General features: G+C 47.6%; 1 protein-coding gene across 2 annotated transcripts in view; it reads left to right on the top strand.

Annotated features, from left to right (window-relative positions):
• Window positions 1-6714: 6714 nt before the first annotated feature.
• CABP1 (calcium binding protein 1) overlaps window positions 6715-18035 on the top strand; it is a 14290-nt gene continuing 2969 nt past the window's right edge. The window contains exons 1-5 of one of the 2 annotated variants that reach the window (XM_010133941.1): window positions 6752-7000; window positions 11664-11840; window positions 15789-15819; window positions 16517-16660; window positions 17861-17970. In XM_010133941.1, coding sequence (XP_010132243.1) covers window positions 6956-7000; window positions 11664-11840; window positions 15789-15819; window positions 16517-16660; window positions 17861-17970 — 507 coding nt within the window. In that variant the 5' untranslated portion in view covers window positions 6752-6955. Of the gene's footprint in view, window positions 7001-11663; window positions 11841-15788; window positions 15820-16516; window positions 16661-17860; window positions 17971-18035 lie in introns of both variants that reach the window. The other variant, XM_010133942.1, reaches the window with a different exon arrangement.

Raw genomic sequence — 18035 nt, 5'->3', positions numbered from 1 at the left:
CTTCCGCGGGGCCCCGACTCGGTAAGACCCGGTGCGTCCCGGGCACCCTGGGCCTGCCCTTGCCTCCGGGGCTTGGCCTCTGCCGGTCTCCAGGCCACCCGGTGAGTGTGTCAGACCCAGGGAGAGCTCCGTGCTACCCGTGGTGTAGGGGAGAGCCGGTCCGGGCGTCCCGCTGGTCGCCAGTCACGTATTTGCAGGGGTCTGAGGACTCATACAGCCTTCCATCCCTGCATGTGCTGCCACATCCCCTGTCCATGCATGTAGCCTGACGTAAAGAGTGTTTGTGTACATGTCTTGTCTGTGTGCACACAGCCTGTACGCGTGCAGCCTCTGCTAAATCTTCTGTGTGGCTGTGCATAAGCATTCCTGTGCTTAAAATCATCAGCGTATGTGTACATCCCAGCCTACTGACACCTGCCGCACCTTCCAAGGTACGTGTCACATGTTTTCTATAATTAATGGACACAGACATGGAAAAACATAGTTCCACTTAAGTGCATCCACTCAGCTTGCTCAGTTTGGAGAATAATTTATCACATTTATTGCTTGTAAAGAGTTTGAGGGATGGGAGCCAGACTTACAGAATTACTGAGGGGCAATGGATAAGCCTCCCGCCTGCAGTGGGTCTGCCAGCAAACAATCTTTGTCAGTGATTTACTTTTTAAACAAATCTGGTTTAAAAGGATATGGAAAGACATCAAAATAAAACCAAGCTAAAAGAACATTCATTAAATATTCTGTTCATGAAATATACAGCAGCATGATCTAATGCACTGAAATACACAAACCTTCTGGTTAGATTCAGCTTATCTTTTGAGAGAAGAAAACCTTTCAATAATAAATTAACCATCGTTTCAATTAGTACACTATGCATTCCATCAACTTATACCACCTCGATTTTTGTTTCATGCGGTATTGGGTTTGAACAAAGTGTCGGGGAAGAGTTTAGCTTTAGATGTAGTGGCAGGGCTGCAGGTTTGTCAGCTGACTTAGCTGTGGTTCTTTGGAACATGGCAGCTTCAGTAACTGTTTTTCCCTGATGAGTCCATGAGTGGTATTGATTTCCAATAACAAGCAGCTATAGGGTACACATCCAGTAAAAGATGCCTCACTAACTTTGGGCTCCCTTTCAATAATCCTCTGACATTACTGTGACCTTAGAGAGCAATGGCAGTGCTCATGAACTTGAGTCATCCTCCAATTTCACCAAATGCCCCGCTTAGAAATGAAGACAAACAGCTATCCTAGCTTGTGTCATCATGTTTAGATTTTTAGTAGCTTTCTGCACCAACACAAGACCATGAACTCAGTACTACCTGTGGATGAAGGCATTACCAATATTCTAATACTTCTTCCACCCATTCCTCCCCTAAGTACTTTGCAACTTGCAACCATCTTTGGAAGGAATATACAGCATTGCTTCATCCCACACAGATGAAATACATTCTCTGCTCTTGGAAGGAAACAGGCAACCATGTAACATTTGTCAGGCATCACGTCACAATGGTTGAAGGCAGGAAGTAGAAAACCATCAGGGTTCTGCTGAAATAACACAAAAAGGGTTTAGGTAGTTTGTGACCAGCCGTGTTGAGAAATAGCCAGAGATCTTCTACTGCGATATGCAGTTTGATCCCTTAAAGGAGCTGTCAGATCCGTACTCAAAACAGAAGTGAGGCAGACCTCAGTTTTACAGTATCTCATGTCATGCTGCAGGATTGGTTTGGAGTGTTCACTTAGCACTGGTTCCTCAGCCTCTGCTCATCTAATAATCAGCCACATTTTCTGTAGCACCTCAGTGCCAACCAAATACTGACCTCCCTGTCCCTTTTGTTTTGAAAGAGGTGACAGAGCCAGGGCAGAATTAGCTGCTTTTGCAGTAGTCCCGGATGGACAGGGAATGATTCCCAATTCTCATATTCCTGAGCAAAGAGAAGGGACCACCTAAGTTTGTTTTAAACAGTCTTTGTACTGCATGTACAGGGCAAATTGTTACAGCAGCTTCTGAGCTGTCAAGCTTGTACTTGTCCTTTTGTAGCCCATTGAGCCAAGCAGAAAATATCCACAACCCATTGCGCTCTGGCAAGTGCATCTCCCGTGCAAGAACCTGGAAGTTGGGCTCGTGCAAAATATGTGGACCAGATCTGCATGGAAAGTGTCAGGAGATGGCATGGTCCCATCTCTTCTCATCTAACGCTGAATAAAGTGAGCTAATTACAGACAAAGCTGTTCTAAACAGAAGTTGAGAGTCCAGGCGTTGTTACCTTGACAAGGAAGATATCTTTGGTCTTTTTAATAACCTTTCTGTTGTTTGTGATTGAATATGATCCAATTGCTCTAATGGAGGAGAATATTATGCACAGCATGAGTCAGCAACACTTTCTTCCTGGAACAGCTGACAGCAAAGAAAGTTCCCAAACTCTCTGCAGAAATATTCCTCCCCCTGCATAAGGATCTGGACTGCATCCACTAATACCTGCTGGTGCCTCCCCTTGACATAGACCTGTTCTTGTCTGACTGGAATATGGAACCATCCAAGGTTCATTTCAGGTTATAAGACACAAGTCAATGTGCATCAAAAGCACTCAGAAGCCCGATGCAGCAGAGAGGGAAGCCAGTTGCAGAAGTTTGGAGTGCTGGTGTGTGTTCCAGCAGTTGAGGGCTTTGAAATGAGGCCCTCGACAACACTGGCAATGAGAGGGTGTTAACAATTCCAAACGCTTAGGCTTATCTGAGGTCATCCAGTAAACAAGACTGGGTTGTTTCTTGCAAAATACAGATCCATAGCCACCAGCTAAAGGATGGTTGGGAGCAGGTTTGAAAGCTACTAATCAATACATGCCCCATCCACTCTGTGACAGGGAAAAATAGACCGAAAATTATTGCCCTGTTACAGTAAATTAAATAAGGTGGTGTATTTTAAAATAATAAATCTTTGAAGCATGCAATGGAATCTTAGGTAAAACCATGGACTTCAGTGAAAAGATGCTAGGAATGAGGTTTCCTTGCTTTACTCTGTAGTGCCCTCGGAGATTAACCCCTCTGTCTGCTGACATTGCCCTGCTGCAGTGTTTGTGTTGTGTTGAGAACAGCTGGCTGATACAACATTCCAGCAAGTGACAGACCATGCACTGAAAGGGGCCTGGCATCTGAACAGTCTCCCTGTACAAATCCATATTTCCACTGGAAATTTTTGCCAAGCAAAGCTACATTCTACATTCTGATAAGCAATCCCAAGTTTTGGATTGACTTTTGTTCTGTCGTGGCTGTTGGATATTTGCTGCCGCTGGATAAAGTTTCTGGCAGCTACTAAGTGATTAGCTATGGTGGGATCCAACATTTTCCTATGAAATGAGCATTTCCGGCAAAGGTGCCAGCCTGATGCACAGCACTGCTGCTTTTTATAGAATCCAGGCATATTAAACCCCTAAATCACTCCCTGTTCAGTGCCAAGTCACCCAGACTCTTCCCTGGTCTTTGCTCAGGTCAGTCAATATGCCAAATGCTTCTTTCTGGCGAGCTGACACCTCATGGTGTGCCAATCCACATCCACTGAAGTCTCTGCTCTCCACCTTGGAGCTCCGGAGAGAGTAAAGGATGCGGGCACGTAGGCAAGTCGCATTTCACCAAGTTCCTACCAATTTTTAGAAAGTTTACAACAGAGTCCCAGACCTTAAAAGAACAGTGTGATTGCCACAAAGAACAGTGTGGGAAAACCAGTATACATGCATGTGCAGCCCTCCTACACGCATACTGACTACCCCAGATATAGGCATACCCACAGATCAGCACCTACACACAAATGTTTTTGACACACTTATTCTCAGCATCCTGTTCTCTTACAGCAGCCTTAGCTGGAGGAAGGGAGAAAATATGTTCCTTCTAACCTAATCTTCTAATGACCTTTCTGCCAACTCCGCTTTCCTGCCTTTCTCTAAGATGCCCATGGTGGTGATGGGGACACGATCCTGATGTAGAGAGTGATTTTTCTCCTCAGAGGTCAGCAGGATTTGTCTGCTAGATCGTGATGTGCTGCCCAGTTGCTCTTAAGAGATTCAGGGTAATAAGGAGATAAGAAAATTGTTTATGAACATCTTCTGGGCCCCTTGCAGCTCTGCCAGAGTTCTTGCAGAGTCGAAGAACTGTGACTGTGCTTCAAACCTGGTGCAAGTGGGCTCCCATCACCTCTTTCCTTCCTGAATTGCAAACTCCCTGCCAAGCCTGGCAGCAGGTCTCAGTCCTCACACTCTGCCCTGCTTGTTTTCTGCAACCGCCTGCAACTACAGGGAAGAAAAGCAGGAGAGCCAGCAAGCGCAGCAGCGTGCTGTGGTGGCTGGCTCTGAATGTTCTGGTACAAGCTAATATTTAGAGGGTGACGATCTGAACTTTTGTTAAGAAGCTTTAAGGACTCTGTAAGACACTCAAAGCTGTCCCGTGGCAGTCTGGAGGCTGTGACAGATTCTCCTGGCAGGAGATGCCTGACTCCCTTGCTCCACTCCCTCTTTCTGGGAGGGTGCAGGAGATGGGCACTTCTCAATGGCAGGGCGTTCCTGGCTGCCACACTGCCTGTCAGGGGGAGATTCATTAGCTGTAGGGAGGTGATTCTTTCTCCTCTCTGCTCTGGAATTGGAGACATTTGTCTTGGGAAGGAGCCCAGGCGTCTCGTTCACTGTGTGGCAGCTTCTGCTCAAGGGAGACAAGCACTTTGTCAATAATAAACAAGGAGCCTGGGGAATGGCTCCAGCTGACAGAGGACATTATTAATGGCTGGCATTGTGGCCGAGGGTAGATCAGCCCCCCATTAGCTGCTTTAAGAGGGGAAAGAAAAATAGAGCTAAAGATGGCAGCCTTGAGAGGAACTGGGAGTTTTGGCATCCTCCTGCAAAGTCCCCTGCTGCAAGGCCCAGGTCTGGCACAGCCCCCAAGGTTTCACTGTATATTTCTCCAGTGTTGACGTCTCCAAATATGACAGCAGGAGACAGTCCCAGCTAAGGAAGAGAAGCCCTCCATGGGTGGGCTCTCCTATGGAGGTGTTCCAGAACAGAGCTTCTGTCCCTCTCTCAGTCTGTCCTGGGTAAAACGGGTGTCTTCTGCTACTGCTGCTACTGCAGCTTCTTGCTTTGGAGGGCCTGTGGCCTTTTGTGCAGCTCCTTCTTCAATCATGCAGTGAAGAAGGCATTGAGGGAATTTGAGAGGAGGCTGTTCCACTGCCTTCACTCTTGAGAAGTGGTTAGTTCAAGGAAGAGTAAGAAACACATGGCCATGACTTATGGCTGTGACTGGAACTGCAGACGCTCTTGACTCTTGTCATGGTTGGACTCCTAAACTCATGTCCTCGGGTGGAAGAAGCCTCTAAGCTCTAAAGCAACTGTTGATTCACCTTCTAATCGTACTTAATTTGCCAGAGCACCATCAGAGTGGAAGCAAAGAAATCCCTGCTTTGTTGTGATGTTGATAGTTCATCCTTCTCTGTTCTACAGCCCTAGAGCTACCAGGAAAGAGAGCCCTTGGCTTCTGCAGAAAAAAGCATATGGGGCAAGTACTCATCCTACGGGTTAGGTCTTTATAGACCCCTCTGTTTAAAACCACACTCACAAAGAAAGCTGTGAAATCGTTCAGCTGAACACCTGAGTGTCCTGCTGCATAGACAGAGCGTAGGATCAGTGTCATCTTGGGCTTCTCAGTTCTTGAAGGAGGTAGCTCTTCATGCCATGGCTTCTTATCACTGTGGAGCTGCGGCTGCAGTGGCTTCATAGCTGAGGGTGCATTCACCATCCTGTTCAGATCCTGTTGCCTAAACAGGATAGTGAGTTTTTTATGCAATTTAAATCTTTTTTCAGACTGAATGTTCTTATGCTCAGCCTGAGACTAGAGGAAAATGTTTTGGAGACTCATCCCTTTTCTTTCAGAGTTTATTCTGTTACCACAACATGTCTAAAGTTCAGAGTTCAGAGCTAGCTCTAGGTTTAGGAGCCTTTTATTTATTCCAGGACTTGGGTGCTTGGAAATGGAATTGATGGATCTGATGTCCAGATTCTTCACTTCACATTATATAGCCTGGGGCTGTTCAGATTTAGGATTCAGGAGTGAGCCCATCTTTGGCAGACTTGTGCCGGTAAACTACCAGTTGATTTTTACTTGCAGAAAGATGGAAAAACTTTACTGCAAGACTGGCTCAAGGTCTCTCCCTTGTGGTTAAAAATTACTATCCTGGGACTGAGAGTGTTGTAGGGTCCCTTAACCGCTGCTTCCAGTCTTGCTTCCACCATGGCAGAAAAAGAATGAGGGACTTCTAGGTCTGCCGGTATTTATAAACTGAAACAGGTGCCACCGAGATAAGTGGTCCATTTCTGCTCCAAAACAAGCTCTGGACTCTGCTCCAAGCCCCTAAGTGGATTGCTCTCTGCCAGCCTAGCTCTCTGGTGATTGAAAAGCCAAGAGCAGTTAGAATGGGGGTGGGCAGGGATGCGATGTTCAGAGGCTGTGTGGACCCAAACTAGCTGGATTCACTGAACTCATCACTGAAATCACTTCTCACAGTGCCCCTCTGTTTTAATTCTCCCTGAATCAGCCCTCTCCCATGAGTGAAACAATCTTGCCTGCAGATTGAGGGGGGTGGGAGGGATTTGAACATTAATCTGATGTAGATTATACATCCGCCTCCCTCTCTCTCCCCTTCTCACTCTCTCTCTCTCTCCCTCTCTTTCTGTCTGTTTCTCTCCCCTCCCTCTCCTTCCTGCTTCATCTCTTCAAGAAAGTGAACATAAAGTAAAAACACGGAGAGAGAGAGGCAGAGAGAGAAAAAGCTCCCTGAAGAGGGAAGCCCCAGCAGCCAGTAGCTGTTTGGATTTGCCTGGCGCTGCCTTTCTTGCTTTGCTCCCAAGGAATACCTTTAATGGGATCAATTGCTTCAGTTCCTTTATAACCAAGTCCACCGGAAAGGCAGACTCAACATATTATGGGCAACTGTGTGAAGTCTCCACTGAGAAACCTCTCTAAAAAGGTATGTTCCCTGAATCAAAGTGCGTGGTGCGTTTCCAGCCCTGCTTCTTGGGATGGGTGACGTTGCGGGCAGATGGGAATGGGAGGTGGGAGAAACACGGAGATGTGTGTGAAGGGTTCAGCTCTCTTCACAGACTTTTTTTGTAAGAGCTGCTCGTGCAAATGCAGCCAGTAGAGCCTGGGATGCTGAGAGCCGTACTGTGTGTAAATACATGTGTATGTATGCATGCACGGGAGTAGGCTTGGGTCCTGCTCCGTGTGTGTGTGTGTGGCTGTCCTGGGGATATGTGCAAGCTTGTGCTGTCAATGTGCACAGCGTGCTGGCGCACATCTTCTGTACGGGCATCTTACCATGTGTGTATACGTGTGAGTTTGTCTGTGTTCATGTGCTTCAGCTGGGAGATATCTGCATCAGTCTAGTCACACGTGTTGTTTCTGTAGGGATATATACTCATGTGCCTGTGAATGGACATGTGTCTGTATGTATTCCTCTTGGTGTGTACGTGCACCTAATGAGCCCGTCTGAAGTATGTGTGTGTCCTTAGCTTTTTTATGTCTCCACAGACACACCCTGAGGAGCGTGAGCTGGCGTGCAGTGTCTGTTGTGAGTGTATGGGGGGGGAATTTGTGTGTGTCACGCATGTATTCCTGCTTGTGTGGCGCTGTGTGTGTGTATACCTGCTAGTGGATATTCTCACAGAAGCCTGTGTGTAGATGTGTGTGTATTTTTGTGTATATCCATCCCTGTGTATGCACACGTCTAGTTTTGTTTTATGTGTTTGGGTACAGAAGTATGTTTTTCTCTGTGATGTGCTTGTCCATGCCTCTGTGAGTAGATGCACTGGGCCCTGGCTGTGTGCTCATGCATCACGTTGCACGTCAGCACGGCCTGTGTGTCTATATGCTTGGGCCCAGCTGGACTTCATCTGTGAGCTGCCATGTGTATCTGTTAGGCTTCAACCTGTGGTCTGCTCTGTGCTGCAGTTTTACAGTGATCCCAGGACGAATTAGATTCAGGAATGATTCTGCTGTTAGGAACTAGATTGAAATGGGAATGACATGCCCCAGAAATACTTCTTGTTTGACTGAAGACGGTCTTGCGGCACTGTGTATCTGTCAGCCACACAGTTCTCGCTTAGCATTGTTGCAAATCTAATCACTCAGCAAAAAGCTGTGCGAGTCACTCCTCGTAAATGAAAAAGTTATGCGAAGCACCCAAAGCATTGCAATGAGGAGCTACCTCTGTGGAGACCTTGCTGACAGTGAAATGCCACTGCCAGGATGCTCCACCCAGGAGACCTTGTCACCTGGGAAAGCTCCTCTAGGAGAGAGCTGTTGGGGAGAGGGCCTCCCTAGCAGGGAGATTCTTTTGGCTGGCGATTTGTGTCCCTGTAGAAACACAGTTTGCTGGTTATCTTGGCTGCTGTAAACAGAGTCAGTAATGGCACAGTGCTGCTGCAAGGGAGCCAGGATACGTGAGGAGGGAATTCATCACCAATCTGTTCGGCAGTGCTGAGACAAGTCCCTAGGTCAGGGTGACCTTCAGGGAGAGGCAGAAGTAGTTGTGATTCCCCCAAATGTTGTGCGTATGAAAACACGACTCGGTTGTTTTAGGTCACCTCCAGCTTGCGATGAAAGGAGTTGGCTGCAGCAGTGCCCATCATGATCAAGGCGATTGCAATTAAAGTCTGACGTGTGGCCAGGCTGCTTGAATCAAAATGGATTCAAGAACTTACAAGCTCTGTGTTGTCAGTCTTTTAGGTAATTTATGCTTTAATTCCTGAAAGCTGCTTTGAATGATGCACTTTGTGCCTAGTTGGAAGGCCTGGGATGGCAGGACTAAAGAGAGAAAGTTGCAAAGCTGAATTAGAGAATTTCTCAGCCATCTCTCCAGCTAGCCATGAATTAAGGCCCGAGGCTCTCATCCCGACAGGTCCTGGGGCTCTGCTGTTCTTTTGATAATGACATGTGTGATTATAGTGGAGACTTTGCAGATCAGTCTCAACATGGCACAACTTCCCTTGGCTGTTTTAAGATCCTGGGGTTTTTTCTCAGATTTTACCTTGGGCAAACTCATTTTGCTGAAATGGTAAAGAGGAGGGACTGTAGAGCACGGGTGTGAAAGCTGCTCTTGGATGACAGGCTGATCTCTTGAATACGTATTTTCAACCCAAAATTTGGGAGTCAATCTCAGACACCTGGGACTGGCTGAAAGAGGTGTACCTTGTCTGTTCAGGTGGCAATGCTCAGGCTTTGTCTCCAGGGCTGTTGTTGGCAGCTTCACTTTCCCACTGTCGTAGTGTCTACCCAGTGATCCCAGTGGCCAGGCTGGCTGCCTTTCCTCTGAGAGTCACTGCAGTCAGGGTGAAGCAGCCCCTCTGGGCTTGCCACTGTGCAAAGTCCCTCTGACATTTAGGCAGGAAAACGAAGTGAATCCTGTTGTGCTTCTGCTGTGCAGAAAAAAAAAAAACTTTGGTACCTAGGTCCCTCGCTTTGCCACCCTTTGCCATCACTATGGCCATCTCTAAATCAGCCTGGTCTCTTTCCTTCCACAACCTGCTGGTCTGGCACAGCCAAGGGCCAGACCCAGCCAGGAAGGATAGTGGTCCATTGCTCAGGGAAGGGACAAGGGAAATCTGAGTTCCCCAGTCCTGCCACTGCCTCTCCCGTGTCGTGCATGCTGCTTTTTCCCCTCTAATGGGTGGCTGAAATTGCTTCACCCCATACCCATGTCACAGCTCCCTTCCCAGATATGCTGGGATACAGGAGGAATGAGGTGGAGGGAACTTGTGGGACCACTTGCAGGAGAAACCTTGGGGGCTGCTGCAGAGGGAACATCAAGTGCCCTAAATTCTGCCTGCAGTGGCAGAGTAGGGCAGGGAGCCCCTGTTGAGGTCTTGCTGTCCTGTCACTGCGATGGGTTGTCTGGTCAGGATCCTCGGTGGCTCTTGACAACTGTTTCATCAAACTGGCAAGCTCTATCCACACAGGAAAATATGAGAAGACCGTTCTGTGGCACTGCTCTGTGGCTTAGTAATAAACTCTATTGACTGGAAGGGTCAGCAAGCACGGATTAGGGGCTGTGGGGCCCTCAGTCTTTCACGTGGCTTCACTGCCGATGTGGGCTATTTTAAGTGATTCATATTATTTGGTATTTTAAACTGAAAAATGTGCCAGGAAATAAAGCTGATAATTTTGAAAATACATTGCACTGATTTCATGAAGCTGTGCAGTTCAACACAGATGCCTTGACATTTAGCTGAGCTAGTAATATGCCATTTGTGGACGGATGCTCATCTTTCAGGTTTTTAAGGACAAGTGTCCTATGTGTCAGATTTAATCAGGGACAGATTCCTTCCTCATCCATGACTCCAATGAAAATGCTTTCCTGCTTCATCATTTTCTTTCTCCATGGCTTGTTGTTTCATTTGTTTTTGTTTTGATGTTTGATATTCACATGACATTATACACGAGCAGATTGGTGTTAAGACTGCGTACAAAAAGGCGAACTACAAACCATGTGTGCAGTATAATAGCACATGGCAGACACAGCAAGTAGGTACAATTAGACTCAGACGAGTGTGACTGGAGGGTGTGTGTGTGTATCTGGTCTTTTAGCCTGAAAAAGCACCTCAGGCTTTAGGGAAAGAGTTAATAGAGACAATGACAGTTGACAGAGCTTCTCTGATCACCCCTGGGAACACTGGCTGTAAAAGTAGAATCATTCCTGAAGAGGAATCTGATGTATGATTAATGTTTATTCTATAAAACCGAGGGTCCTGTGGGTTGTGCTGGCTTTTTATAGCTGCATGGGAATATCAGGATAAGAGTTTTCTTGCAGAGCCAGGGAAATGCATTTCTATAAAAGGAAAGCAGTGCCTCCTTATAAAATCCAGTGCTGGATTCTGTTCTGGAGCCTGAGCTTCGCAGGACATGTGCACTTTAGGAAAATGTGCAAATGCAAACAGACAAAAATGTTGTGCCCGTGCCCGATCTCCTCTTTGGGACTGTCAGTGATTAGAAGGGGCCAGTGCAGTAACTGCCTGAGACCCTGAGGATGTAACTAATCAGAAGCGGCATGGGGAGTGTGAGCCTGCAGTTGGCAGAGCTACCTGATGCTGGTAACAGCCTTCTAATAATACTGTAAGGCGTGTGATGCTGTGTTGCGGAACTGTAACGTGGAGCGTAGCACAGTGTCTTTCTGCAGGCTCTGCCTGGTCTCCTGGGAATGCCCTGGCTGACATGGCTCTGACACCAGCTTTGCCCCAAGCACAGGCTGGCACAGATACTGTTGGATTGGGGTGTGCTTGGCCTTTGCCGCTCATTCAAGGGATTGCTAACTTTGGGGCTGATAGTGGGAGTGTGGCTCTTTGAGCTCTGTCTGGGTAGATGTGATCAGTGCCGAGAGTTTGATGTCGTTTCAAAGCGAAATTCTCCTGGTTGACTGTGCTTCTATCAGCTTTTGAAAGTGAACTTCTGGACTTACTTCTTCTGCACAAATCCTAATAGACCGGTGGGGGGGACGCAGTGTGGACCAGATGAAGGAAGTATAGCAATAATGTCTCTGCGAGGCGGTTCAGTAAAACTTCAGAGGAACGGCGGGGTGAGACGGGGAGGTAACGTCCTCTGTTGTGTTGTTTGCTTGCTGCTGGTTGGCTGGGAAGATCCGCCATGAGGAGAAGACGTGCTATAAGGCTGTCCAGACGAGCGAAGAGGGGTCATCGGCTTGCGAGTACCAGGGTCCGCTCATGGTGCTGGCCCAGAACTGCGCCGTCATGCACAACCTGCTGGGGCCAGCATGCATCTTCCTGAGGAAGGGCTTCGCAGAAAACAGGCAGCCTGTACGTAAGTTACACCCAGCCGGGTGAGACACGCACAAAGCCATGTGGACGTGAGCTGGGGATGCGGAGCTGCCCACGTACTCTGTCTGCGTGGAACTCTTGTAACCCCCATCCCTGGGTCTCAAGCATCCCGGCTCCAGCTCCAAGTGCAAATACAATCACAGGCAAATGTCTAACCTGAAGGATGTGCCGAGATAACCCCATGCCTAAACACCAAGAAAGGAGGATTCTAAAAATGCGGCTATGGAAGATAGATCCAAGCCTGCACTCAAGTAGGCATAATCATGTGGTCTCAAGAGAAGGGCCTAGGACTTCAGAACTTATATAATTACATGGACTCAGGAGGAGTCCAGTGTTCAAAGCTGTTATTCCAGCAAGACATCCACGTCTCATTCCCAGAGGCTCAGATTAGCCTTTAAGGCCTAAATAGCCGCTTAAATGCAAATCAGGGCATCTGTATTGGGAACAAGCTGTCCCACAGAGATGCTCATATTTGATACTGCTCCTATCAGCTGACAATGAGCACACTAGTACCAGGAGAAATAAGCATGCATCTGCCTCTTCACAGAGACCCAGACGCCATCTCTTGCACACCAACATGCCTAGCCCGACACTGCAGCAAATAAACCAAAATAAACCAAATAAACCAAACAGCAGTCTGTCCATTCACAAGTACTGCCAGGCCACCAAACGCTACTACCCAGATCGTACTTACACAGATCGATGGCGAAACCCCACATCTATCCATTCAGTCACACCTGCTTGTAACTGTGTGTTCGTGTGATCCAGTGTATGCATTTCTGTACAGACAATAAAAACGTGTTTGTATGTAAATGCAAATGTAGGCACCTGGACATGTTAAATATACATAAATATGCACCCCAGTATTGTATCTTTACAAGAAGTAAAACATATCTGTGCGCAGAAACATTTGATCCCTTCAATAACATGAATCTGAAGGCATACACAAACATACAGTTAACACACTTTTAATGCATGTGTACGAGTGAATATGTGCCTTGTCAGATACTCACCAGTGCATTCCATATCCTTGTGATGAAACCAATTACACGATTACCTGAGAGTCAGAGCTTTCTTACCTCTGTAAGAAATCTCTGGCTTAGTTGGTATGGTTATCCACAGCTGTAGGAGACACCTAGATCTTTATTTCTGAAATCTCTTCTGCAACCAACAACCCAGAAAAGAGTCATTATTTGTCCTTATTGATCAAAGGGCTTTCGTTTTTCCTAAGCTTCAGCCACTAAGGCATCACATATTTCTTGTGCCGGTTCGCTAAGACACAAAACACAGTATTCTCACACAAACATGCTCTGTGCTGGCGTGCACAGAGCTACCTGTTGTAAGAGATAGGTCCAGCTCCCCCGCGGAAGGCTGATGGCTGGGCAGGTATCCATCCTGCTTAGGCCATGGAAACTCACAGTACTCCAGGAATCTCCAAAATAGGGTTAGAGACATCTCCAGCTACTCTGGTGTGGAATAAGTGCATCTGATAAACAGCTTTACTTTTATTGACTTTCTAGACCAACAAGTTTTATTGTTCACAGAATACAAATAAATGAGGGTAAGACCATTACGTATAATGGGCTCTCTGAGGGTCACCTCTGCTCATATCTAGGATCTAAACTCTCTGAACAGTTTTATTCCTCTTTCCATAAGTTCTCCAAAAGCTTTAGAATGATTCAGCCCATTTCTTCCAAGCAATTTTCCTCCTTTATCATTTTAGGGGATCTTCTTTCAAATTTAAAACAGAAAACCTCTTCATGACGTTAGTTATCTCTTGACTCAGATTTTTGGAGGGACGTAAACCCTCCCCCTCCGTTTGCATTCGCAGTCTGTGGCTCTCTGATGGTAGAATCTGCATGTGCAAAGATATGCTCAGAGCCCTGCAAATGCAAATGCCGTGGTATGCCAAATCAGAGCCGCTGCTGAAGCCCCCGTTTCTGACATGTGTCAGTCATGTTGGCTGTAACGCGGTCTTCAGTGAGCGGTGAGGAGGATGGTCTTGTGACAGCTGCGCCGGAGGGAGGCCTGTGTCCTACCCCAGCCACTCTCACAAGACAGCAGTTACCGCGGGCAAGTCACGGCACCCTTTGCACCGTGGCGGTGGTATGTCTTGGGGACAGCGGCGCGGGGGGGGGCCGTGTGCCCCCCCCCAGCCACTCTCACAAGACAGCAGTTACCGCGGGCAAGTCACGGCACCCTTTGCACCGTGGCGGTGGTAATCATACCCCTCCACCTCCTGCCACACCGAGCTGGCTGTCAGCACGCAGCAGCAGCTCCAGGCATTCATGTTTGCGAACTCTGCAACGAGGTGCACAAGGTGTTGGTGCTGATCACGGGTGGTTTTCATCTGCTGTTTTATCTAAGGCAGGAGGGCAATAATGTCTCCTGCATCCGGACTAAGGAGTTTGAATTGTTTTATTACTTGCTGTTGATGAAAGTAGAACAAATGGGATGACATGTTTGAAAATACCAGGTCTGTGAGGGATGAAATGGCAGAGCCAGCATGCTCCGGCAGTTCCATCCAGCACAGAGATGCCTCTGGGAAGGTTATGAGTGGCAAGCTGGTCATTTCTCTGGCACAGCCCACTTTTGCACAGACGTAAACCAGCGTGTGTCCTAGTTTACTATGCACTCTGAGCAGCTGCTATTAGAATTTCCAGAGGAGCCTGTGGTTAAATAGCAAAGGATCATCTTTCTCAAACTGATCAAGGGCACCGTCTGCAGGGATGTGTGGTGAGGCTGGAGGACACCTGGAAGGCAAGGAGAAAATCCTCATGGTTGATGGGAAAAGCCAAGAGTGAGGCAACAAAAGAGAGCGCGTTTCTGTGCTTCCAAATTCTCAGATGGTTTGGATTTGCCTGGGAGCCATGAGAGGAATTAGAAAGGTCATTTAAACCAGAAAGCAGTGCATTTCCATGCTCATCTCTTCTTCCCGGTGCAGTGTTGGAATTTTCCTATACTCTTTTATATCCTCCCCCTTCTTCCAAGAAATTCAGATTGGATGTTTGAAGTTGCAGTGTTTCCTGAACATGGTGAATCCTTGTCCTGTTTTGTTTGTAGATGACCTTGATGACATATATGTTGTGTGTCTGCCTTCATGCCTGGTTTCAAAATGCTTGTATATGGAGTTGAGGCTGGGGGGAAGGGGGAAGTTCCTGCCTTTTTGTGGGGACTGGCTGTAGGAGATGGCACTAGGATGTTGGCTGTAAGAGAGCTCATGGCTGTTGCTGTCCTGCCAGAAGGACAAGGATCAAGCAGTGATCCAAGCAGATGATGGTATAGACCTGCTGGTTACGGGGACTGCTTCCAGCTGTTTTGATCTGGCTGTGTCAGCAGGAGCTGCTGTAGGAGATGCAGTCAGAGCTCTAGAAGAGACTACAACAGCCGTGGAGACAGTCTCTGCTCCAGGACTTGATGCTGGGGAATGACGTAGGGGTTTCATGAAGGTGCTCATAGCACCATCAGGTGGGAGGCCATGCATATGACTGGACTGGCCTAGGTCTCTTGTATTTTGGGGGAGCACCCATCATCCCCCTGTCCAGCATATGAGAGGGAGAGGGGCTCCGGACTTGATGCTGGGGAATGATGTAGGGGTTTCATGAAGGTGCTCATAGCACCATCAGGTGGGAGGCCATGCATATGACTGGACTGGCCTAGGTCTCTTGTATTTTGGGGGAGCACCCATCATCCCCCTGTGAGAGGGAGAGGGGCTCCTACAGAAGAGCGTGCATGCTAACACCCCTCCTGCTGGGGACGAGAGCTGGGAAGCTTTGTTAGGTAGATGGTATTAAACATGTCATCACCTTCTTGTTTCTTCTCTCACTTTCTGGCTTGTCCCAGAACTGTTTGTACCAATAAAAGCTATTCTGAAACTATGTTTGTGGCAAGCAAACAGCTTTAACATAGTATGTTCTCTTTTTGCAGGATAGAGAACTGCGTCCAGAAGAAATTGAAGGTAAAATTTGTCACTGTTTGTATCACCTTTCTCCCTGTGAAAACCTACTGGCTGGCCCTTCCAGGTTGGCCCCCATGGGGTAAAATAACTTGGTGCAAATCAAGGGAAGTGGTTACTGGAATAATTCCTGGAACCCCAGTAAAAGAATGAATACATAAAACTGCAAGAGTGCTGACTACGAAGGAATTTGCATCTATTCCAGCTTCTTCAGGGTGGGAGGATAAGTGAGGTAATGGGATATTAGCTGCCAGGGAACTACTGTCCACCCCAGCTCCCACAGAAAACATAGAGCATGATACAATAGTATGGCTCCAGGAAAGCTGTTTTACCTGCTAATCCCTACAGTGAGGGCTATATCCCTACAGTGAGTGCGGGGCTAAAAGTTGGGAAAACTCATTAGTTTCGGTTTCTTTAGGGAGTGCAGTTTGGCAATGATCCGTTTATGACACTTGTAGCCCAAGCAAGCTTTCCTGTAAGGAACAGGTCAGCAGTGCTCCTGGCAGGAGAGCTCCACATTGCTCCAGTCCTTGCCCCTTTGCAAGGACATCTGCTGGGAAGATGTGGAGTATCTTAGGGAGTTTGGCCTCATGTAGTGCTGATGATTCTTGGAATTTGCTGATTCTTGGAGGAGGTTTCCTGGAAAAGGTATTTCAAGGTGTCACTGACAATATTGTTCTCTTTGGATCCACTCCCACAGAATTAAGAGAAGCCTTTAAGGAGTTTGATAAAGACAAGGATGGGTTCATTAACTGCAGGGACCTGGGGAACTGCATGCGAACCATGGGCTACATGCCTACTGAGATGGAGCTAATAGAGCTCTCCCAGCAGATCAACATGAACTGTGAGTAATACCCACCTAGCTGTACCTCCCTGGTGCTGCTGGTCCTGCATCATTGCCTCAGGCTCTCTCAGTCTCCTGCCGTCTCTTTTCCTTTGGATTTTTTCCCCCCTCTTCTTCTGTTTCTCATTTTCATTCCCTATCATCTCTCCTGTTTGTTTGTGGTCCCTACAAGTTGATGCCTTTGTTTCGTGCTTATCAAAGGGACTGTGTGTTCTGTGCTGTATGGGAACAGTGAGTGGAAGGGTTGTCCTTTGTGCTTATGCTGTCAGGTATAAAACTGCCCTTGGTGTGGGCACTTACACATTGGTGCACAGGTTCTGGATATTGTCATATTGAAGCTGTTGTCAGACTGAAGAATAAGCCTGGGAAGAAGGAGATGCTGTGGTCAGATGGGTGGCGAATGGGCTGTTCACTCAGTGGTGGGTGGTTGTGGATCTGCTCCTGGGGATGGGCTGCATCTTTATTCACTGTAACTGTGTTTGTGCCCCTTGCCTTGCACCGTCATTTTCTGTCTCCTCCTGTCTGTGGCAGTGCAGGGTATTACCTTCAGCCAGATGGGAAAAAGGATTTTTAGTGCATGTGATTTCTGACGCATGATGATGTAAGAAGGTCAAGTTGCTTGGTCAAGGGAAGGAAAACAGTTGTGCCATATGCAACCAGTCGCACACAAAAGCAGCTGATAACCCTGGCACACAAGTGCTTAGGAATTTGTGACTGTTACTGCCAGCTTTCAGATAGGGGGAAAAGTGAGAAAAAGCACTAATACGATGAATAAACAGTTGGATGTACGTTAGCCACTGCGAATGAAGCAGGACTCCACCAGTGCTGCAGGGCACTGTCCAGGCTGTGCAGCAGCATCATGCTGTGCCCTTGCCGTACCCTTTTGCACAGGCGCAGCTGAGGGTTGCCATAAGCACTAGAACGACTGAGCCTCTAATACCTAATACGTGATGCCATAAGGTTGTGACAGCCCACGGCAGCCTAGGATGGAATAGCTTGGGCTCATTCTGCCTAGCCCACCATCCAAAAATACAAAGACGGTATAAAACTACCTCTGCTTTTCCTTCCACTGTCCTGCACTTTCTGTGCTTTGCTTCCTGGAAAACCAAGCCCTCTCTGGGGCACACAGAGGTGCAGTGTGAGTGCTGGACTTGGCTGATGTATGGAGTTCTTATACATGGTCTTTCATCTCGTCCCAAGTGGGTGGCCATGTGGATTTTGAAGATTTTGTTGAGCTGATGGGACCAAAGCTGCTAGCAGAAACTGCAGACATGATTGGTGTAAAAGAGCTCCGCGATGCCTTCAGAGAGGTGAGTGAGTGCTCCCTAATGCATGCCCCCCCCCCCCCAGAGGGGGGAACAACGGGACCAGTAAG

Source organism: Buceros rhinoceros, unplaced genomic scaffold (assembly GCF_000710305.1).
Source record: "Buceros rhinoceros silvestris isolate BGI_N320 unplaced genomic scaffold, ASM71030v1 scaffold38783, whole genome shotgun sequence".
Classification (NCBI taxonomy): Eukaryota; Metazoa; Chordata; class Aves; order Bucerotiformes; family Bucerotidae; genus Buceros; species Buceros rhinoceros.
Note: the sequence above shows the minus strand (reverse complement) of the source record. Positions and strands in the feature narration are given on the sequence as shown.